This window comes from Erinaceus europaeus, chromosome 9 (assembly GCF_950295315.1).
Source record: "Erinaceus europaeus chromosome 9, mEriEur2.1, whole genome shotgun sequence".
In the NCBI taxonomy this organism is placed as follows: domain Eukaryota; kingdom Metazoa; phylum Chordata; class Mammalia; order Eulipotyphla; family Erinaceidae; genus Erinaceus; species Erinaceus europaeus.
In genome coordinates, this window is record NC_080170.1 from 56,468,993 (window position 1) to 56,492,332 (window position 23,340).

The 23,340-nt window shown below is 53.5% G+C and overlaps 1 protein-coding gene across 1 annotated transcript in view; it reads left to right on the top strand.

Moving 5' to 3' along the window:
• Positions 1-23,340, top strand: part of FAT2 (FAT atypical cadherin 2) — a 56,700-nt gene that overhangs the window by 13,009 nt on the left and 20,351 nt on the right. Inside the window, exons 2-11 of the mRNA XM_060197975.1 lie at positions 1,397-4,669; positions 6,343-6,657; positions 9,028-9,086; positions 9,789-10,094; positions 11,552-11,765; positions 13,666-13,805; positions 14,900-15,175; positions 16,373-16,583; positions 17,663-21,721; positions 23,131-23,327. Of these exons, the coding sequence (XP_060053958.1) occupies positions 1,397-4,669; positions 6,343-6,657; positions 9,028-9,086; positions 9,789-10,094; positions 11,552-11,765; positions 13,666-13,805; positions 14,900-15,175; positions 16,373-16,583; positions 17,663-21,721; positions 23,131-23,327 (9,050 nt within the window). The remainder of the gene's footprint in view (positions 1-1,396; positions 4,670-6,342; positions 6,658-9,027; positions 9,087-9,788; positions 10,095-11,551; positions 11,766-13,665; positions 13,806-14,899; positions 15,176-16,372; positions 16,584-17,662; positions 21,722-23,130; positions 23,328-23,340) is intronic.

Genomic DNA, 23,340 nt, shown 5'->3' on the forward strand with positions numbered 1-23,340 from the left:
TCTTGGTCCCCCAGCCCTGGAAACTTGCCTTTTCCTGCCTTTGAAGAGCAAGGTGACTGGAAAAACAAGTTTGCCTGCCTCCTCCAGGAATGCGGGCATTGGCATCCTGGCCGGTGGCCACCAACTTCACAGCGGGACCAACCTAGGGTACACTGCCCCACTCTGTGCTTCTGGAAGGCCTTCTGGGAAACCAACTCTACCCATCCCACCCCTGCTGACGTTGACCAAATATGCCTCCTGTTTGGACTTCAGCAGGAGTGTAGGAAGGGCCTGGGGGACAGACAGGGAGAGGGTGGGGACAGATGCAGGCACAGAGTGTAGCATTTGTTGTGGCCAGCGGCCAGTTTGACCATCCCTGGGAGTACCCCTCAACCTATGTGACCTGGGGTGACACTTTTCTCTCCAGGGCTCTTCTCCAGTAAGCATGGGAGCAGGGACACAGCTCGTTTGAGGTCCATTTTAGCTCCTACCTTCCAAAGTTTTCCATGTTCAGAGCTCAAAGATGAGGTAGGAGCAGGCTGTCACCGGGACATGGGGGGTGGGAGGCAGGTGCAGGTGAGCCTGGGGAAGGGATGCTCCATCTAATCCCTGCTTTGTCTCTGCCCAGCCTGAGGCCCTTCCCTCTCTGAAGCCCCCTTTCCTGTTATTAATCCCTGCAGACACAAAGTTAAATGTGGTTGTGTGCTTTGTCATTTCCCTGTGTCATCCAGGGCACATCCTCAGCTCAGGGCTCGGAAGTCCCCCACAGGGTGAGGTGTTGGGCCACCTGTGAGTGCTGAACATGGCCTGTGTGGCCACCTGTCTTCTCTGTGGCCCCAGCAGGTGCAGCCTGGCTCCTGGGAAGGTTTTGTTGGAAATACTGAGAGTCAGATGGGCAGACCTGGGCACTTGGCTGACAGCTGAGAGGTCTGGGGGCCAATGCAGGTTTGAGGAGGAGGAGGATCAGAACCTAGCTACATCTGTGGGTGCTCTCCAGAAGGTGACTACAAAGGTTTCTCAGCTGCACTGTTGACACTGGGGTGGGGGGCAACTCCCCCTGGGGGCATCTTGGGTGCTGCAGAATGCTCAGTAATACCTACCCACTGGTCGCCAGAAGACCTTCCTGAGCTGGAGCAGCCAACATCTTCAGATATCGCCAAAGATTCCTTCCCAGTCACCCCGTTTAGAACTGCAGTGGTGCAGCTAATTGAGAACACAGGTTATCATACACAAGGTTCAACCTCTCAGTCTCCACTGGCAGGGGGGAAGCTACACAGGTGGCGAAGCTGTGCTGCAGGTGTTCCCCCCCATCTCCCCTTTCCCTGTCAATTTCTTTGTCCTTTCAAATGTAAAAAAAAATGTTTTTAAGGAACCTCTGTGGGAAACCTTTTCCTAAAACCCTCTCCCTCTCCGCCAGGGTCTCCGGTGCCCTCTATCATGATTCTCGCCCTGCTGGCTTTTGTCCTCTGCTGCTTCCAGGGGGCGGCCTGTGAGAAGGCCCCCGAAGGGGCCGCCCCCTCCGCGGCGTGGCGCTTCACCCACCCGCTCTACAATGCCACCATCTACGAGAACTCGGCCCCCAGGACCTATGTGGAGAGCTTGGAGCAGATGGGCATCTTCCTGGCCAAGCCAGGCTGGGCTGTGCGGTACCGCATCATCTCCGGGGACGCGGCGGGCGTGTTCAAGGCCGAGGAGCTGGTGGTGGGCGACTTCTGCTTCCTGCGCATCAGGACCAAGAGCAGCAACGCCGCGCTCCTCAACCGCGAGGTGCAGGCCAGCTACACCCTGCTGGTGCAGGCCTCTGACGCTGCCCGGGAGCTGTCGGCGCTGGCCCGCGTGGCCGTGCGCGTCCTGGACCGCAACGACCTCAAGCCCCTGTTCTCGCCGCCCTCCTACCGGGTCACCGTCTCAGAGGACACACCCCTGCGGACCTCCATCTGCAAGGTGACGGCCACGGACGCCGACCTGGGCCAGAACGCAGACTTCTACTACGCCTTCCAGCCCCGCTCGGAAGTGTTCGCCGTGCACCCCACGAGCGGCGTGGTCACCCTGGCCGCCCCGCTCAACGCCACGGCGCGCGCTGGCTACGAGCTGCGGGTGCTGGCCCTGGAGCGCGTGCGCAGGGCCCCTCAGGCCGGCGGGCCAGGCCCCCAGGCGCCGCTGCAGGTCCGCGTGCAGCCCGCACCCCGCAGGCCCCCCGCCATCGTCTCGGTGGCCCTGGCCCCGCGGGACGCCCCCGAGGAGGACGCCGGCTATGCCACGGTACTGGTGGAGGCGGGCAGCTCCGGGGCTCCTGTGGAGGCCGTGGACGTGGTGGGCGGCGATCCCGGAGGGCACTTCCGAGCCGTCAGCTCCTATGCCCGGAGCGGCGAGTTCAGGCTGGTGGCGGCCAGAGACATCGACTGGACGCTGCACCGCCAGGGCTTCAACCTCAGCCTCCAGGCCCGAGCAGGGGGCGGCCTGGGCGCGTACTCACAGGTCCGGGCCTTCCACCTGCCCCCCGGGCCGCGGGCCTGGCCGCGCTTCCAGCAGGCGGTGTTCCGCGTGCGGCTGAGCGAGTTCTCCCCGCCCGGCAGCCGCGTGGCGCTGCTGAGGGTGGCGGGCGCTCCGCCCGGCCTGCGCTACCTGCTGCGGCCCGGCCCCGACAGCGCGGCCTTCAAGCTGCACGCCCGTTCGGGCCTCCTCTGCACCGCCGCCTGGTTGGACTTCCGGCGGCGGGCGCACTTCCGGCTTCACGTCAGCACCTCAGCGGGGCCCGCTGCCGCCACGGTGAGCGTCGAGGTCCTGGCCGGCAATAGCCACGCCCCCGTCTTCAACAAGTCCTCCTACGAGGCCGCCTTTGACGAGAACGTCCCCCCGGGCACCGCCGTCCTGACGGTGGCCGCCATGGATGTGGACCACGGCGACAACGGCTCTGTCACCTACTCCATCGAGGGCCCCAGAGCCGTGCCGTTCGCCATCGACCCCTTCCGGGGGGTCATCTCCACCAACAAGCCCATGGACTACGAGCTCATGCAGAGGGTCTACACCTTCCGGGTGCGCGCCGCCGACTGGGGGTCCCCTTTCCGCCGGGAGACGGAAGTGTCCGTGTCTCTCCGCCTCAGGAACCTCAACGACAACCGGCCCATGTTCGAGGGCGTCAACTGCACCGGCTCCATCCGCCACACCTGGCCGGTGGGCAAGCCGCTGGCCACCTTGTCGGCCATCGACGTGGACGAGCTGCAGAACCTGCGCTACGAGCTGCTGGCGGGCAACGAGCTGGGCTGCTTCGACCTGCACCCCTTCTCGGGGGTGGTCTCCCTCAAGCGCCCCCTGGGGGACCAACCCGCCAACTTCTCCCTGAGCATCACGGCCTGGGACGGGGCCCACTACGCGGCACCCACCACGTTGCGCGTGGCCGTGGTGAGGGAGCCACGCCTGGAGGCGCCGGTCACCTGCGCTGACACCGGGGCGCTGGCCCACTTCACCAGGGCCGTGCTGAGCGCAGTGCAGCCGGGGGACCCGCAGTCCAGCGAGGAGGACTCGGTCCCCCCGAGCGCCTATCAGGCCAACCAGCACGCCCCCCGCTTTGAGGACCACTTCCCACAGTCCATCGACGTCCTGGAGAACGCCCCCCTGGGCACCCCCCTGGCCCTGCTGGCCGCTGCTGACCCCGACCCCGGCTTCAGCGGCCGGATGGTCTACGCGCTGGCCGAGGGCAACGATGACGGCTGCTTCGACATCGAGCTGGACACTGGGCTGCTCACGGTGGCCGCCGCCCTGGACTACGAGGCCACCAGCTTTTACAGCCTCAACGTCACCGTGCACGACCTGGGCGCCCCTCGCAAGTCCTCCTGGAAGCTGCTGACGGTCAGCGTGAAGGACTGGAACGACAATGCGCCCAGGTTCCCTCCTGGGGGCTACCAGGTCGCCGTCCCCGAGGACGCGGAAGTGGGCTCCACGGTGGCCCAGCTGCAAGCCAAGGATGCGGACTCGGAGGACAACGGGAGGGTCCGATACACCCTGCTGAGCCCCACGGAGAAGTTCTCCCTGCACCCCCTCACGGGGGAGCTGGTGGTGGCCTCACGCCTGGACCGGGAGGCAGCCCCTCACTACATGCTCAAGGTGGAGGCCAGGGACCAGCCGGTGGACGGCAGCCCCCAGCACTTCTGCATCACCGACCTGACAGTCATATTGGAGGACGCCAACGACAATTCGCCGCAGTGCATCCCAGAGCGCAGCAGCCTGAAGGTCCCCGAAGACCTGCCTGTGGGCACCCTCCTGACCTTTCTGGACGCCTCTGACCCTGACTTGGGCCCCGCAGGGGACGTGAACTTTGTCTTGCTGGACGATGCCCATGGCACCTTCCGGGTGGACCACATGACAGGGGCACTCAGCCTGGAGTCCCAGCTGGACTTCGAGAGGCAGGCTGGCTACAACCTGAGCCTGTGGGCCAGTGACAGTGGGAGGCCCCGGCCACGCAGGTCCCTCTGCCACGTTGAGGTGATTGTCCTGGATGTGAATGAGAATCTCCATCCGCCCAGATTTGCCTCCTTCGTGCACCAGGGCCACGTACAGGAGAACAGTCCCCCAGGGACCTCAGTGATGGCCCTCGTGGCCCAGGATGATGACAGCGGCTTAGATGGGGAAGTGCAGTACTTCCTGCGTGCTGGGACCAGCCTGGCAGCTTTCAGCATCAACCAAGACTCAGGTACCAGGAGTATTGTGTGGGTTATTGATGCTTCCGCTTGCTTTCTTGGGGTCTAGGAATACAAAGCGGGTTATAGGGACTTAGCTGGTGTGATTTCAGTGCTCATGCACCCCTTGGGGACACATCCTCAAGTTAAGTTGACTGAACCCTGCTTCCAGGCTGGTCTCATGCCTGCCCACAGAGTGGTGGTGCTGGGTCTGCTCTGCCTTGTCTGCAGTGCACATGGACTGTGCTGATCTGGTCCAGCTCAGGTGGAGGGGAGGGGGCATGACGGTGGCGTTGAAACTCAGACACGCATGCTTGCACGCACGCACGTGAACACACACACACACACACCTTCCCAGGCACACGTGTATGTATCCTCTTAAGTTGAATCAACCTTGATCTCTGTATGTAGATTAGTAACACAAAAATATGTTTCCAAAATGTATATATGTTTATAACATCAATGCATTTCCAGTGATGAATCTCTAGAGATAGTTGAAAAATGAGTTTCTCTGTGTTCCATCTCCCAAGATAATCTTTATTAATGATTTAGTTTGTAATCTTCAAAATTTTGCTTCTTTGTGATAATATACCATATGTGTATATATATATTTTCTTTCTTCTTTTTTTTTTTTTTTGCCACCAGGAGTCTGCTAGGGCTTCATGCCTACACAATTCCACCACTCCTTGTGGACTAAGTTCTTTTTTTTCAAGTAGAGAGTAAGAGACAGGGAGAAAGACAGAGAGATAGGAGGAGAGACACCATAGCACTGCTTTACCTCATAATAACTTTCCCCTTTGTGTGATATTCCCAGGGGAATATCAGGTCTTTGAACTCAGGTCTTCACGCATTGAATATCAGGGCCCATTACTATTTACTTTATTGTTGGAAAGATATTCCACAATTGGTGATAATCCTAATTTTTCCAAAATGGGACACCAGGGTATCTTCTGTGATTACAGAGAAGTTCTTTTCATTCTTTTTTATGGCTGTATTTTATCGATAGGTGAGACATCCTTGCTCATATACTTTTACTCACATGCATGAGTCTTTAGAGAAGTAATATTTATAAAGCTCAACTGCTAGACTGAAAAGTAGTATACATTTTCAGTGCTAGTAGATAATTCCAAATTATCCTCCCAATAGTTTGTATACACTAACTTTAGTTTATAAGTCACTGAAAATAAATGCGATTCTGGAAAAAGCTGAGCGCCCCCTACTGTTAGACCCTGAGGTCAGCATCGAGGGAGCAAGGTGAGTCAAGGTTCCCACCCTCAAGTTCAGACTGATCAGAGGCATATTTTCAGCTTAGGGTAAAGGGCAGGGCAAGGCAGAAAGAACCTTAGCTTAAGAGTCAACTCCTGATCCAGCTCTTCTATTCACTACTTTATTATGTTGTCTCTGGGCCTCAGTTTCCCCATCTGTCAAGAGAGTCAGGTCCCTTTAGCTGTGACATGCTTTGGCTCTGGGCAGGTCCCTGTCCTCCCCCTATAGGTAGGTTCAGCCTAGTGGGATGCATGGGTTTAGAGTATAAGTCTTGCTTTTGCTGTGGGACCCCAGACTTCTAGCACAGAGTTTGCCTGTGACAAGCCATCCATGGAATGAGTGAATGAATGAATGAAGTTAAGTCTCTAAGTTCATGATAGAGACAGGGGAGCACCTAATATCTCTGGGCTTGTGACCCCAGGCATGATTCAGACCCTGGCTCCCTTGGACCGGGAGGAGGTGTCCCACTACTGGTTGACGGTGCTGGCGGTGGACAGGGGTTCCAGCCCCCTCTCTGCAGTGACACAAGTCTACATCGAGGTGACAGATATCAATGACAACCCACCCCGCCTGTCCAGTCCAGTGTTCTATCCCTCTGTGCGGGAAGATGTGCCCCCACATAGCCCTGTGCTTCAGCTGGATGCCTGGGACCCTGACACTAGCTCTGCCGGGAAGCTGACCTTCAACATCACCAGTGGGAACCACCAGGGGATCTTTGCTGTTCACCCCAACACAGGTAAGCACCTGCATGTCGAGGGGTTCCCTGCCATCACATGCTGATCACAGTGCAGCTGCCAACCAGAACCATCAGAATCACCCAGAATTTGTTAGGAACTTAGTCTTGGGCCCAATGTGCCATGGTGTCTCTGTCATCATTCTAATGGTCTGTTTCTATGGGATATTGGGGATGCTTCAGCTTGCTTTCCTGGGGTCTAGGGACACAAAGCAGGTTATAGGGACTTACCTGGTATGATTTCAGTGCTCATGTGCCCCTTGGGGACCCATCCCCAAGTTAAGTTGACCAAGCCCTGCTTCCAGGTTGGTCTCATGCCTCTCCACAGAACAGTGGTGCTGGGACTGCTCTACCTTGTCTGCAATGCACATGGACTGTGCTGACCTGGTCCAGCTTGGGGCGGGGGAGAGGGCACAACGGTAGAAAGTTCAGCAGACCCAGCAACCACTGCTTCCAACAGGGGTCAGGTGTTGCCCCAAAGATGTTCTCTTTATCTGCACACACTTTAAACTGATTTATCAAGTTGGAGCCAACCATCTAAAAACCAGGAAATTCCATAAAATATTCCAGATGTTTTTTTTTTTAAAGAAAGTGTGTGTGTGTCTGGGGGTGGGTTGCTGGCCATGGTGGCTTCTGTCTCTACTAGCCCCATTCCTGATGCATCATCTGCTGCCCCCCCTCCTGTGGAGGCTGCACCCACTGCAGAGAAGGGGCAACTCTCTTCTGTGCCAGTGGCATGTTCTCCAGCACCTCAATCTGCACTAGTCCCAGAGAGACATACCCTGACAAGACAGAAGGGAGGACAAGACAAAGCTAGTGGCAACCCCCATCCTGAACCAAGGGATCTGGAAAGAGATGAGCCTGAGGTGCTGGAGATAGTGGTGAGGGAGCGTTACTGATGCATATTTTGGACTTTTCTGCTGATCAGTCACCTTGGGAAGTGGATTGGTTCTCCTGGAAGGGTGCTCACCCATGCCATACAGTTCTCAGCTGGCTCTGCAGCCACTGTCCCCTTAGGCCTGAGCTTCTGAATGCCTTCCAAATCCCTGATGTTTACTATCAACAGAGGCTGACACTGGGGCTTGCTGCAGAGCTGCTCCCAGACACGTGTGAGCATTTATAATAAAGCAGCAGGAAGAGAGAGCAGAGTGGTAATGCAAAAGGTTTTCATGCTTTAGGTATTGAGGTTCTGGGTTCAACTCTCAGCACTGCCATGATCCAGCACTGACTGAGCAGTACTCTGGTGTAAAGAAACAAAATAGAGCAAAAAACTGGGGCCAGGGCTAGCTCAGAGGTGGAATGCAAGCCTCACCTACATGGGCCTATGACTGATCTCCAGCACTAAGCAAGAGCACCTAAGACAGAAAACAAGTGGATCTCCATGGGTGGAGTTTTTGGCTTCTCTCATGCATAAGAAAATAAATAAAAGGGCTGGGGAGACTGCTTAATGGTTATGCAAGAGGAATTTGATGCCCGAGGCTCCAAAGGTCCCAGGTTCAATCCCTAGACCACTATAAGTCAGAGCTAAGCAGTGCTCTGGTAAAGAAAAATAAACAAATAGGCCTAGGGGGTGCATGATACTGGAAGGTCTGTCAGAATGCTTGGGGGGTAGAGGCTGTTGAAGAAAAGGTGAGGAGCAGGATTCCAGCAGAGCAGAGGATGGTGTGAGTGAGGGCAGTGTACTGGAGTCAGCACGTAGTAGGGTCTCACTGACAATAACAAGTGCATGCAAGAACCAATTCAGCCAGCACCCACGCTCCTGCTAAGCCAGATGTAGGCATTTCCTGCATTTCCTGCTTCAAAGAGGCATGAGGATACACACAAGACAGTTCAGGTTCAGGGGAGTCTGTGCATTAGCAGTACGGTGTGGAGATCTGGTATATAAATAAAGCCAGTAAAGCCAGGGCTGGTGAAATAGCTCACTTGGGTAGCTTGATGTTTTGTCATGTGCATGAACCAGGTTCAAGCACAGTCTGCAATGCATTGAAGGAAGCTTTGGTGCTATGGTCTCTATCTCTCTGCCTATCTGCTACTCTGTCTCTGTCAAAATAATATTAATGATAATGATAGTACTATAAAGCCAGTAGAATCAAATGGAGAGAGCATGCTGTAAAAACATGGGGACAGGCTGCTGTAGAAGGAGAGGAGCAGCCATTTCTTGGGGACCAGCTGAGATTTGTGTGGCCCCATGAAGGAGAACCCTGTCTTCTAGGTGAGACACCTTACCTTGCCTATACCTCCTCACTCTCTTGCTCTCTGAGCACCCTGCCTCTCATGTTCCTTTGTATACTCCTCTTTAGCTATGTCTCCAGTGGCTGCTGTCCCCCTATCGTACTGCCTGGAGTTCAAAACTTCCCTGCTATGTTTCCACAGGTCTTCTGTCCACAGTGTGGCTGCTAGACCGAGAGCTGAAGGATGAACACATTCTGGAGGTGAGCCACGGGCAGGGCCTGGAGGATTGGGCAGGGAGCTATGCTTCTCCGCGCTCCATGATGGCTCTGCAGCTGGCAGAAACAGGGAGCCAGGACTCCTCCCACCCTAAGCTGGGGAGGAAGGGGAGGGAGCACACCTGTGCCAGTTGCTCCCCTGACTTCCAGTCCACTCCCAGGGTCATACAGAACCACACATGGGCCAGCTGCAGGGGCAGGGAGCAGAGCTCTGGCTTCTAGGCTTGTGCCTAAGGCCACACCAGCACCTTCTTTCATAAGAAGTCCCGGGGGTGGAGGCTGGAGCCCTGGCTCTGAGGGTCCTGTGCCCTCCCCACACTGGGTAGCATGGATTCTGAAGGCCCCTCCCAGCTTCTCAGTACTCCTCCTCCTTGACTTTCTCCAGCCTCCAGCAGCTGAAGGGAAGCAGAGAACAGAGAAAATTAAGAGTAAATTAAATGCTCTCAGGCTCTGAGGAGGCACCAACCTGAGTCTGCCTCTGCCCCAACCCCTCCCATTCTCTGAGATCCCTCTCTCTGCTGAGAGTGGGGAGGATCTGGGTGGCAACTGATAGAAATCAGGTTATGATAGTCAAGCCGCAGGCAGTGGTCAGAGGACAGACAGTGGACATTCTGGGTTGTGTAGGGTGGGCTAGGTGGGCACGATAGTTAGGGACTCTTCTGCACTGATGAACTCATGTCTCCATAGGTGACCGTGCTAGATGGTGGGGACCCACTGCTGAGATCAACCTGCAGAGTGGTGGTGCATGTGGAGGATGCCAATGACAACCCCCCAGCCTTCTCCCATAAGCTCTTTACGGTTCGCCTGTTGGAGGGCCTGGGGGCCCCAGGACCCCTGTACAGGCTAGTGGCGTCTGACCCTGATGAAGGGCTCAATGGCAGGGTCACCTACAGCATCGAGGAGAGCGACCAGGAGGGTTTCAGCATTGAGCCAGCCACGGGCCTGGTGACAGCCAACCGCACCTTCCAGGCTGGAGAGTACAACATCCTGACAGTGCGTGTGGGGCATGGGGGTGATGGCAAGGTCAGGGCCTTCCTCAGAAGACACAGGAAGGTGGGGGAGGGGAGGCAAAAAGGAGGGATGGCCACTAGGAGGCAGAGTCCCTCGATTTCTCCCAGAGAATCTGGCAGTCTTGACTTCAGCCACAGGATCAGAATTCAAGACCTTGAGGCCAAGAAAGGATGTCTGAGAAATTGTGCTCTGTTCTGGGATGGGGACTGTGGGCTGGATGGTGGTGCACCTGGTTGAACATATGCACCCAGGTTCAAGCCCCCAGCCCCATCTGCAGGGAGAAATCTTCACGAGCAGTGAAGCAGTGCTGTAGTCTACCTCTCACTCTCTATCTCCCCCTTCCCCTCAGTGTCTCTATCCAAAATAAATAAAATTAAAAATAAATAAATCTGGGATGGGGCTTTGGTGAGAACCGATAGGGCTTGAGGGGAATGATCCTTTGGGGTCTGGCCCTTGCCCTGCACTTTCACCACATGCCATGGGTGGGTCACTCTTGCCTTTGAGACTCTGCTTTTTTGCCTGTAGAATGGAGAGAAGGGCCAGGCGGTAGCATACTTGGTAAGAGCACAAGGACTCAGGTTCAAGGAACTGGGCTCAAGCTCTACTGCATACCTGCAGGAGGGAAGCTTCATGAGTGGTGAAGCAGAGCTACAGGTGTCTATCTCTTTCCCTCTTTCTCTTTTTTTATAAGGCCCTGCTCCAGCACCACCCCCACCCAAGATTGCAATGCAACCCCCCTCCTCCCACTCTCTAATGCAGTCTGGGCTCCTGACTCTGTCCACAGGGGTTACGAATCAGGTTGCATGCCATGAATCTGAACACACAGAAGTGGACTAAGTCCTTGGGTCCAACAACCCCTGGTGGCAGGCAGCCATGGGCCACAGGCAGCAGGGCAGGATGGTTGTGGGCGAGGATGAACAGCCACAGGGCCTGGCCATCCACCAGGGGGTGCCCTCCCTCCATCTCTTAAAATTTTTTAAAAAAAATATTTATTTGTTGGATAGAGACAGCCAGAAATTGAGAGGGAAGAGGATGATAGGGAGAGAGACAGAGAGATAGCTACAGCACTGCTTCACCACTTGTAAAGCCTTCCTTCGGCAGGTGGGGACCAAGGCTTTGAACCCAAGTCCTTGCACACTGTAACATGTGTGCTCAACCCACACCACCATCCAGACCCCCCCATACCCCTAGAGCCCTTCTTTCTCAATTTATCTTTGTATCTACCCCCAAAAAAGAGTCACTGTCTCCTAACATTCAGTAACCAGAATGGGGAGAAGACTTCATTCCCATGTCCCTAGCAGGCTGGTGCATGTCCTCAGGCATGTGCCTAGGGAGTTGACAGTGGGCACAAGGCTGGCTCTCTTGCCCTATGCCCACCTGGGCCTGTTGTCTCCTAGCTCTGGTCCTGCAGCCAAGTTTCCATACCCATTTTGTTTCAGGTTAAGGCCACAGATGGGGGACAGCCTGCGCTCTTAGCCAGTGTCCGACTGCACATGGAGTGGATCCCACGGCCCCAACCCTCTGCTGCCATCCCGCTGGCCTTCGATGAACCTCACTATAGCTTCACCGTCATGGAAACAGACCCTGTGAATCACATGGTGGGGGTCATCAGTGTGGAGGACCGGCCTGGTCTCCTCTGGTTCAGAATCTCAGGTGAGTCTGGGTCCTTCAAAGGCAGATCTGAGCCCTTCTCTGCCTGGTATGGAGACAGCTCTTCTGCTCTCACTGGGAAGCAGAATATCAGTGCTTACTTCTGCAGAGTTCCCTCTAAACCAGCTCTGCACTCAGGAAGGCCAGACAGCCTAAATCAACAGTAGCTTCTACCAGTTTGCACAAGACCTATTAGAGTTGGAGGATGCCTTGGTTTCCCTCAAGGGTCTTCTGATCTAGGGAGACCCAGAGGAGAAAGCACAAGCTCTTGAGTTTTCTCTTCTCCCCGTGATGCTGGATGTGAAATCAGCATGGAACTGATTCTACTGTAGTGAGCTTGAGATCTCTTGTGGGCATACCAGGTCCTGGCCCCAGGTGCAGCCCTTAGGGTCAAGGAGAGTGTGTGCTTTCACGGTCAGAATTAGGGAAGGCTGGCTCTCATGTGAGAGAGACAGCAGAGTACCACCACTCAGCTCTGGCATGCAGTAGTGCTGGGGATAGAGCCTGGGGTCTTTGAGGTTTTAGACATCTATTGCTCATTTCAACTGTTAGGTTTTATCCTTTCAAGCTAAAGTAATATATGCATCCTGTCCTGTAGGACATTTAGAAAACACCAGTGAGCTAAGAGAAGAAAATCAAATAGCCCGAACTTCCAGTGGTCACACAGAAGCAAACCCACAGTTAAAACTGTTGTGTTTCTCTCTTTGATTTTCTCTCTACAAACACACACACACACACACACACACACACACACAAACTTGCAGGGTTATGCTGATGCATTGTTCTCTAACCTCTTAAAATAGGCCATGAACAGTTTCCATGGCATTTCAAAGACTTCTAGTTTCAGACCTTTCAATAAATGCCAGCTATTTGCCTGTTTTGCATTCCTATAGCTCATTAGCTCAGTTCCTACCTGTTGAAGGTACATTTTTCACCTTTCACTGAGGACAATGCCAACTAATTGCATTGAGCCCTAGCACCTGTGCTGGAAGTCCCGCTTGCAGAATATAGCCTCATAGGGCTAGGTGGTGTTGTACCAGGTATAGTGTATATGTTACCATGTGCAAGGACCCCAGCTCAAGCTCCCACTCCCCATGCAGGGGAGAACTAGTAAGAGTGGTGAAGCAGTACAGTAGGTATCTCTTTCTCTGTCCCTCTATATAAAAAAGAGAAAGAGAAAAAAAAACAGGGAGGGGGAAAAGGAGGGGGAAGCTAGAATACAAGTTTGGGCAAATTTGAATCTTCTTGGACTCTTCAGTTCTTTTATTTATTTATTTATTTTTTGCCTCCAGGGTTATTGCTCGGGTTCAGTGCCTACACTATGAATCCACTGCTCTTGGAAGCCATTTTTCCCATTTTGTTGCCCTTGTTGTTACCCTTGTTGTTGTCATTATTATTGTTGCCATTGCTGTTGTTGTTGTTGGATAGGACAGAGAGAAATCAAGAAAGGAGGGGAGACAGAGGGGGAGAGAAAGACAGACACCTACAGACCTGCTTCACCGCTCATGAAAGTGACCCCCCTGCAGGTGGGAAGCCGAGGGGCTTGAACTGTGATCCTTGTGCCAGTCCTTGCACTTCATGCCATGTATGCTTAACCTGATGTGCTACTGCTAGACGCCCTTCTTCAGTCCTTTTAAGTCTATCCTTTTCTGTCTTGTCACTTGGATTGTGAGAATATTTTGTCAATACATAAACTATAAGTGACAGCTTTTGTACTTCTGGAGCCTAAACTCCAGCTTGTTATTCAGCTGTCACATACCTTTGAACACTCTGGGAACACCTCAGGCTCTTCTCTCAAAGTCCAATCCCTGCCCACAGCCAGCTCTCCCCTCTCCACCAGCCATACCCTACGGTCCCTCCTGCTTCCCATCACTGGGCTGTGTGCTCTCCCGCTCCACTACAGGTGGGGATGAGGACATGGACTTTGACATCGAGAAGACCACAGGCAGCATGCTCATCACCAGGCCCCTTGACGCGAGGAGGAGGTTCAGCTATAACTTGACTGTGGAGGTGACCGACGGGGTCCAAACTATCACCACTCAGGTTAGAGACCTGGAGGAGGGGGCATCAGAGTGGGAAAGAGAGAGGGACTGTTGGCTGAGATGAGACTGCAGGGAGGTTTGTGTGGGTATGGTGAGCCTCAGACAATGCTGAGTGTGGAGTCAGGGTGCTGCTTCCTATCTCCCTGACACTCCCTCTGCCTCTGTGGCCTGGGGAACCTTCTTCCCACTCAGGTCTCCGCAGAGTAGGGGAGTGTTAAATAATTTCAATAAAAATGACAGAATTCCTTGGGCCTTCACAGGAGTGAGGAAGGATGGGGGGCGGCGTTATGTGTGGTAGGGGTCTTGGAACTGTGCTCGATTTCAGGAAGAGTTTTATCTGTTCCATATGCTGAAATTTCTAGAAAGGAAAGGTGTTCTAACAAAAATTTAGTTGGAAACGACTGGACTGTATGTTTTCTGAAAGTCCTGTGGTTTAGAAATCCTCTCATTCAGGGGCTGGATGATGGTACACCTGGTTGAACGCACATGTTACAGTGTGCAAGGACCTGGGTTCGAGCTCCTGCTCCCCACCTGTAGGGGGAAAGCACCTGAAGCAGGGCTGTATGTGTCTCTCTGTCTTTTTCCCTATTACCCCTTTCCCTCTTGATTTCTGGCTGTCTCTATCCAATAAATAAATAAAGGTAATTTAAAATAAAAAAAAAATCTTAAAGAAAGAAATCCTCAGGGGTCAGGCTATAACACAGCAGGTTAAGCGCACAAGGCATGTCAAGGACCGGAATAAGGATCCCGGTTCAGCCCCCGGTTCCCCACCTACAGGGCAGTCACTTCACAAGTGGTAAAATAGGTCTGCAGGTGTCTATCTTTCTCTCCACATCTCTGTCTTGCCCTCCTTTTTCCATTTCTCTCTGTCCTATCTGGCAACAACATCAATAACAACAATAATAATAACCACAACAATAATATAAACAAGGGCAACAAAAAGGAAAATAAATAAATAAAATATTTAAAAAAAAAAGAAATCCTCTCATTCATTCATTCATTCATTCAACAAAATATTATCCAGTGCAGGGTGGGGGTGAAGTGCAGGAACCAGACACAGCTGTACCTGGTGCTCACCACAATGCCGCCCCCCAGGTCTCCATCGCCATGATAGCAAATGTCAACCGCCACCGGCCCCAGTTCTTGGAGACAACCTATGAAATCAGGGTCCCACAGGATACACTGCCAGGTGTGGAGCTCCTGCGAGTGCAGGCTATAGATCCAGACCCAGGCAAGGGCCTCATCTACACCATCCATGGCAGCCAGGACCTGGCCAGTGCCAGCCTCTTCCAGTTGGACCCCAGCAGTGGGGTCTTGGTGACTGTGGGGAAGCTGGGCCCAGGACCCTGCCAGCACATGCTGACCATCATGGTGAGTGACTTGGAAGGCTGGCTCAGGATACCTGTGGGTTGGAGGGGGGAGGCTCCTGGTCCCCCTACCTGCCAGCACCATATCAGCATGATAATCCTAGATGACCTGCAACATTTCAAATCACAGAGTGATGACAGTGGGGGACACTGCCAAGGAAGGCACTGCAGCCTTGGGTCTCTCTGGACTCCTCCCCTGCCCCACACAAGTCCCCCTGCACAGCCACTGAGAACCCATAGGGAAGACTTATAGAGGGTCTGAGCAGGGAGGGTTCAGGAGCATTCCAACCAGAGTGGGCATGAGGGGAGGTCAGTAAGGTCAGCAGGCACAGAACTTGCGCAGCACCCAGGGCTAAGAACCTGCACCCTTGTGGCCTGAGAGCAAGGCTTTTGCCTCTGAGCCTTGTCACACAGCCACAGCACCATTCACTAGGGACTCTGTGTGCTAAGGACCAGACAACTTCCCCCATGTCACCTGGATCTTTTGAAGAAAGCTTCAAAACCTTCCTGACTCAAGAGTTAAGGATTTTTTTTTTTTTTTTGCTTATTTGGGGCTGCTTGGATCTCACACATGCATGTTTCCACTCCCCCTGGGTTTGTTTCTGTCCATTCTTTTATTTTCAAATACAGAGAGAGGCAGAGAGGGAGGAGAGACAGCACAGTGATGCTCCACCATCTGTGCAGCTTCCCCCAGTCCTATAGCTCCCCATGTGGTACTGGAGTTTGAACCCAGGACTTCATGCATGACGAGGTGCATGCTCACTTGGACAGTATACTGCTTTGCCATGTGTGCAACCTAGGTTTGAACCCACCCCCTCCCATTAGTGGAAGTTTCAGTGCTGTGGTGTCTCCCTCCATCTCTCTTTATCTCTGTCTAGAAAAGTTATCCTGGAGTAGTGAAGCCACAGTGATAATATAAATAAATCTGAGAGTAAAAATAATAGCCTGGTGTTATATACAGAGATGCCGCATGGACCTCATCTTCCCAAGTCACTTGAGAGTCTCATTTTCTCCAGTGCTCAGTTTAATCTTGAGTTCTGTTCACCAAGGTCCCTGGCCTACAAAATGAGGTTTTTCCAGAATATGTCTCCATCATTTAGGATGCACTATGCTTTGGAATTTTATTTCTTTGACCTTGATCCCACCTCCTTCCATCCCATCTGTCATTTACCCTGTCACTTCCCCCATTCTGTGCTTCCAGGTCCGAGACCAGGAGATGCTCATCAAGAGGAACTTTGTGTGGGTGTTTGTCCACATCAAGGCTGGGAACCTCCACCAGCCCCAATTTGTCCAGCAATACTATGAGGCCAGAATCCCTGACTCGGTGGCACCTGGCACAGAGCTGCTTCAGATCCGAGCTGTGGATGGTGACCAGGGAGCCAATGCTGAGGTCCACTACTCCCTCCTCAAAGGTGAGGTGCCTGGTAGTGAGTTCAGAATTGGGGAAGGGGCTCTGGCAATAGGAAAGCACCAGAGGTGAGCATGTACAGATGAATCAAGTGCTCAACTTCCTCAGTTTGGTAGTCTGTCAACTAGAATGTTCACTGGGACTGTGATGACCTTAGCATAAGAAGGTCCTGACTGGATGCTGAGAAACTTGTAAAAGCAGCTGAGGATGCTGAGTTTTTGGCATCCAAGTGTGACAAGAACCTCAGACTTGGTGCCCCATCCTTATCTCGCTTCACATAAGACCAAGTTGGGGAGGAACCAGACAGCTTTCAGAGTCTCTGTTAGTTTTGATAATTTATAATGCTATGTCATTTTTCACCAGTCAAGTGTATAAGCAAAGCTAGTTAGTAACCATTAGGTAGAGCTGAGGCCCTGCGATCATTTCTTGGTCCTATGAGAGCAGCAAGGAGAACTGTGGCTGGCAGAACCTTGCTTTGTACGCCTGCCTCTCACTCTAAAATAATAATAATAATAATAAATAAATAAATAAATAAATAAATAAATAAAATAAAAAAGAGGGCCAGGTGGTGGCACAACTAGTAGAGTTCACATGCTACTATGCACATGGACCTAGATTCAAGTTCCCGCTCCCCAGCTGCAGGGGAGAAGCTTCACAAGTGGTGAAGTAGTGCTGTAGGTGTCTCTGTGTCTCTCTCCTACTCTGTCTTCCTCTTTTCTCTCAATTTATCTCTGTCTCTATCCAATAAACAAATAGACTGAGGTCCCTTCTCTGACACTGTAGAAGAAAGTAGTTAAGTCAAGGACTATTCAATGGGATGTAACTGGAGCCTTTCCCATAAGATACTGCTGATATACAGGGTGGAGAGGGTTTTCTTATTTCCCTTATATACTTCAGAGATCTCCACAGCTTGAGTGTGTAGCTAGAGGCATGAACCAGACATGCAGTGAGCACTGGAGAAGCCTGCACGCTCCGCACCCCATGCGAGTTCTGTCAGAACCCCAAGTCTAGGATGCAGGGTCCGAGGCTCCAGCCCTGCACAGATTCTGTTTTAGACCCCATCTACCTTATCTTTTGTTCCAGGGAACAATGAAGGTCTCTTTGGGGTGGACGCCCTCCTAGGCATCATCACTCTGGCGCAGAAGCTTCCCCAGGTTGGCCACACCTGCTATACTCTGACAGTGAAGGCACAAGACCAGGGCTCCCCACCACAGCACGACCTGGCTACCATGACTGTTCATGTCTACCCCTCAGAGAGGAGCTCTCCCGTCTTTTCTCAAACAGAATACTTTGTGGAGGTGCCAGAATCCATCCCTGTAGGCTCCCCCATCCTCCAGGTCTGGGCCACCAGCTCATCAGACGTGACCTATGAGCTGAGAGAGGGGAACAGGGGTGGTGTGTTTGCTGTGAATTCCTACTCAGGCCTCCTGTCCACCCAGAAGCAGCTAGACCATGAGGCCATCTCATCCTACCAGCTAAAGATCCGAGGTAGCACCCGGGCAGGTGGCTCTGCAGACATTATGGTCCTGGTGGACATCATTGATGAGAATGACAATGCCCCTGTGTTCTTGGGGCACACATTTGTGGGTCACCTTAGTGAGGCAGCACCCCCTGGCAGCCTGGTCACAGACGAGGGTAACAACCCACTGGTGCTCTATGCCACAGATAGTGACCAGGGTGTCAATGCCTTGCTAACCTATGCCATCCTGGATCCTGAGGCCCTGAGATTCTTCCGAGTGGACACCAGCATGGGGACACTGCGCAGCGTGAGGGCGATGGACTATGAGCTCACACCCTCTTTCCAGTTCAGCGTCTATGTGCATGACCAGGGCAGCCCCACCCTGTATGCACCTGAGCCTGCACAGGTCATCGTGCGGGTGGGGGATGTCAATGACTGTGCACCCCGGTTCTCAGCACAGGTGTATGAAGTCCCTGTGCTGTGGCCCAGTCCCCAAGGCATGGAGCTCCTCACCGTGCAGGCCCTTGACCCAGATTCTGAGGTCACTTTCAGCATAGAAGCCGGAAATGCCGATGGGGCAGTGGCTATCCAGCTGGCCACTGGGTGCTTGTGGGTGTCAGACCCCACACTCCTGGGCCAGTCCCGGGAGCTCAGCGTCAGGGCCTCAGACGGGCTGCACCAAGACATTGCCCTGGTGAAGGTCACCCTGGTGCCAGCTCAGAACTCCAGCCTGCAGTTTGAGCTGGACGAGTACTGGGCAACTGTGAAGGAGGGCATGCAGGACCACCGGGTATTAGCCATCTTGGGTGTACATAACTGCCGCCCGAATGACACACTCTCTTTCTTCCTCCTGAATGGCACTGAGCTTTTCCGCATGGTCAGGTCAGCAGGTGTGCTGCTGACCAAAGGCTTGGCACTGGACCGGGAACAGCAGGACACCTACGAACTGGCCGTGGAAGCCAGGGATGATCGGGTGCCCCCTCGGGTGGCCCGGGCTCTGGTGAGGGTCTTTGTTGAGGATGCCAATGATAACCTGCCTGAATTTCAGCACCTGCCTTATTCCATCATTATCCCTGATGGCACTGAGCCAGGGGACGTCCTCTTCCAGGTCTCAGCCACTGACCAGGACCTGGGGGCCAATGGTGCCGTCACATACATGCTAGCGGAAGATTATCCATATTTTCGGATTGACCCTTACCTTGGGGATATCTCACTCAGGAAGCCCTTAGACTATCAGACTCTGAATAAGTATCACCTCCGAGTCATTGCCCAGGATGGGGGGACTCCCCCATTGCAGACAGAAGAAGAAGTGCTGGTCGTCGTGAGAAACAAGTCCAACCCCCTGTTCCAGAGCTCCTATTACAAAGTCAAGGTGCCTGAGAACATTCCTCTGTACACCCCAATTCTCCACACCCAGGCCCGCAGTCCCGAGGGACACCGGCTCATCTACAACCTTGTGGAGGAGCCACCTCTGGTGCTGCTTGCTGTTGACTTCAAGACGGGTGTCCTGCGTGTGGCTGGCCCCTTGGACTACGAGGCTGCCACCCGGTACATCTTCACCATCAGAGCCACCGACACAGCACTGGGCTCCTTCTCTGAAGCCACAGTGGAACTCCTGGTGGAGGATATCAATGACAATGCCCCTACCTTTCCCCAGCCAGTCTACACTGCTTCTGTCGCAGAGGGCTTGCCTGCCCAGACCCCTGTAATCCAGCTGCTGGCTTCCGACCAGGATTCAGGGATGAACCGCGATGTTTCCTATCAGATTGTGGAGGATGGCTCTGAGGCCTCCAAGTTTTTCCAGATCAACAGGAACACTGGGGAGATGTCTACAGCCCAGGAGCTGGACTATGAGATCCAGCAGCACTTCCATGTGAAGGTCAGGGCTGTGGACAGAGGTGACCCCCCACTGACCGGTGAGACCCTGGTGGTGGTCAATGTATCGGACATCAATGACAACCCCCCTGAGTTTAGGCAGCCTCAGTATGAAGCCAGTGTGAGTGAGCTGGCCACCTGTGGCCACCTGGTCCTCCGAGTCCAAGCCTCTGACCCTGACAGCAGGGATGCCTCAAGCCTGGAGTACTTGATCCTTTCTGGCAACCAGGACCGGCACTTCTCCATCAACCGCTCTTCAGGGATCATTTCCATGCTCAACCTCTGCAAAAAGCACCTGGACCCCGCCTATAGCCTGAGGGTAGGGGCATCGGATGGGGTCTTCCGAGCAACTGTGCCTGTGTACATCAACACCACAAACGCCAACAAGTATGATCCCACATTCCAGCAGCACATGTATGAGGCAGAGCTGGCAGAGAATGCCGAGGTGGGGACCCATGTGATCGAGCTGCTGGCTACAGATAGGGACAGTGGCCCTTATGGTACTGTGAACTACACTATCATCAACAAGCTGGCAAGGGAGAAGTTCTTCATTGGCCCTGGGGGCCAGATCACTACCCTACAGAAGCTGGACCGGGAGAACTCCACTGAGAGGGTTGTGGACATCAAGGTCATGGCTCGAGATGGCGGGGGCCGTGTGGGCTTCTGTACCGTGAAGATAATACTCACAGATGAAAATGACAACCCTCCCCGCTTCCCGGCATCTGAGTACATTGTGTCCATTCCATCCAACACTGGCAAAGATGCCCCTATAATCCAGGTGCTGGCCTATGATGCAGATGAGGGCCACAACGCGGACGTCACCTACTCCGTGGATGCAGCTGAACAACTGGATGAGGAGTTGGTGGCAGTGGACCCTGCCACAGGCATGGTCAATGTGAAGGAGAGCCTGGTGGGGCTGGAGAACCGGGCCTTTGACCTCAGGATCAAAGCCCAGGACGGGGGCCCCCCTCACTGGATCTCGCTGCTGCTTCTGCGACTCCAGGTGGTCCCCAATGAAGTGTCCTTGCCCAAATTTTCTGAACCTCTGTACACCTTCTCGGCATCGGAAGACCTTCCCAAGGGGTCAGAGATTGGTTTTGTTAAGGCGGTGGCAGCTCAGGACCCAGTCGTTTACAGCTTGGTGGAGGGGACCATGCCAGGGAGCAACAAGGAAGGCGTCTTCTCCCTGGACCGGGACTTGGGGCTCCTGAAGGTGAGGAAGCCCATGGACTACGAGTCCATCAAGTGGTACCAGATTTATCTCATGGCCCACTGCCCCCACAATGGAACATATTTAGTCTCCTTGGCGTCTGTTATCATCCAGGTGAAGGATGTCAACGACAATAAGCCAATATTTGAGGCTGACCCATATAAGGCCGTCCTCATGGAAAATATGCCTGCAGGGACCTTGGTCATCCAAGTGACAGCCAATGACAGGGACACTGGCAGTGATGGCCAAGTGAGCTATAGGCTGCCTGTAAACCCTGGGAGCAACATTCACGAACTCTTTGCTGTCGACAGTGAGACAGGCTGGATCAGCACTCTCCAGGAGCTCGACTGTGAGGCCCACCAGACCTACCACTTTTATGTAGAGGCCCACGACCATGGCCACACAGTCCAGCTGTCCTCCCGGGTCCTGGTGGAAGTTTCTATCACAGACGAGAATGACAATGCCCCCCGGTTTGCTGCTGAAGACTACCGGGGGTCGGTGGTAGAGAACAGTGAGCCTGGTGAACCTGTGGCTATTCTTAAGACCCTGGACGCCGATGTCACTGAACAGAATAGACAGATCACCTGCTACATCACAGGTAAGGACACCTGTGTGGGAATGTGGTTATTGGGGTGCCTTCAAAGGGTTCAGAGAATGGTGCCCTATGGCTGGGGTGTAAGCCCTGGCTCTGTCACTTCTTGCACCTGGCCTTGGGCACAGCACTGCAGAGAAACTCCACTGCTCCTATGAATCTCACCAAGTCCCAGTCACCTCACAAGGACACTGACCAGATTCAACTCAAAGAGCTTAGAACCCCCTATGAACCAGAAAGAGTTTTGTAAGGAGGGTCTCTTGCTACTTTAGGAGAGCAGATAAGGTGGTGGAGAAACGATGCTCTCAGTTAGCCTTGGGAGATGGGGAGGCAGCAGGCTCCTGTGTGACCCATGAAAGCTCTGTCTTGAAACAGTCTGTCGAGTAGGAGGCCTAGAATAGCTTGTCTGCCCATCACAAGACCTAATTGCAGAGTGAAAATGCTTCCCAGTGCTTTTTCATGCATGCCCGGGCCACCCTGAACTCAAGGGACTGGGGCAGGAACCACACCTACAGCTGTTCTCCTCAGCAGACACCTACAACTTCAGTTTTTATTCCCTATCTGGGGCTGACCCATCCCACAGCAGCCAGAAGAGGAGCACTTACTGAGATTTCTGGGGGGCCCTGCTGCCCCTCATACTTGTGGCACCTGCAGCCACCATAGCTGTCTGTCTTCTATACAGACCAACCCTCCCAAACCCCAGGGGAGGTACTGGGTCAGAGCTGAGCAAAATGCTCAGTGTTGGAAGCTTATGCTGTTATAACAACAGCCTCTAGAAACATGAAAAAGTCTGGACAACAGAATAACAAATCCCTGGATAATAGAATAGTAAGTATCAATTTACTATCACTTTCAGGACAGCTGAATCAGGGAGCTCTGGAATCCTAAATCTCAGAAATCTGTCTATCAGTGACAGGTGTCCAGAAAAAGTGGCCAGAAGCAAATCCAGAGGGACCCCCCCATACACCTCCTTCCCACAACTGCCCATGGTTAGCCAAGAAACAAACCTTGAAGAATTTGGTGTTGCCTGTCACTCCTTGGCACCCCCCCCCCAATGAATAAAAAGTAGAAACTAAATGGTTCTCAAATAGCATAAGTTTTGCTTCCCTTCACATTGTCCCCAAGCAAGTCTTAGCCTTTCAGGGACACACACTAAAGACACTAGTTCCCCCTCCCCCCACCCCAGTTATATTTTGTGGGTTCTTCCTGTATTGCTAACATTTTATAACAGGAAGTCTCTGAGATCAAAAGAGGCAGCCAGTAGCCATCTCTGGCAGAATGGAGTCCTTTCCCCAAACAAGGGGGAACATGTCTACCTCTCCCAGCATCCTAGAGAAAGCGCCAGAGGAGTCACTGAGCAGAGCCTGCTTGGCTTCTGCTGCACAGCTGCTGGAAGCACTGTCTCATCTTTACAGAGGGAGACCCCCTGGGCCAGTTTGGCATCAGCCAGGCTGGAGATGAGTGGAGGATTTTCTCCAGGAAGACCCTGGACCGTGAGCACACTGCCAAGTACTCTCTCAGAGTTACAGCTTCCGACGGCAAGTTCCAGGCTTCTGTCCCCATGGAGGTCTATGTGCTGGACATCAATGACAACAGCCCACAGTGCTCCCAGGTGAGAGCCATCC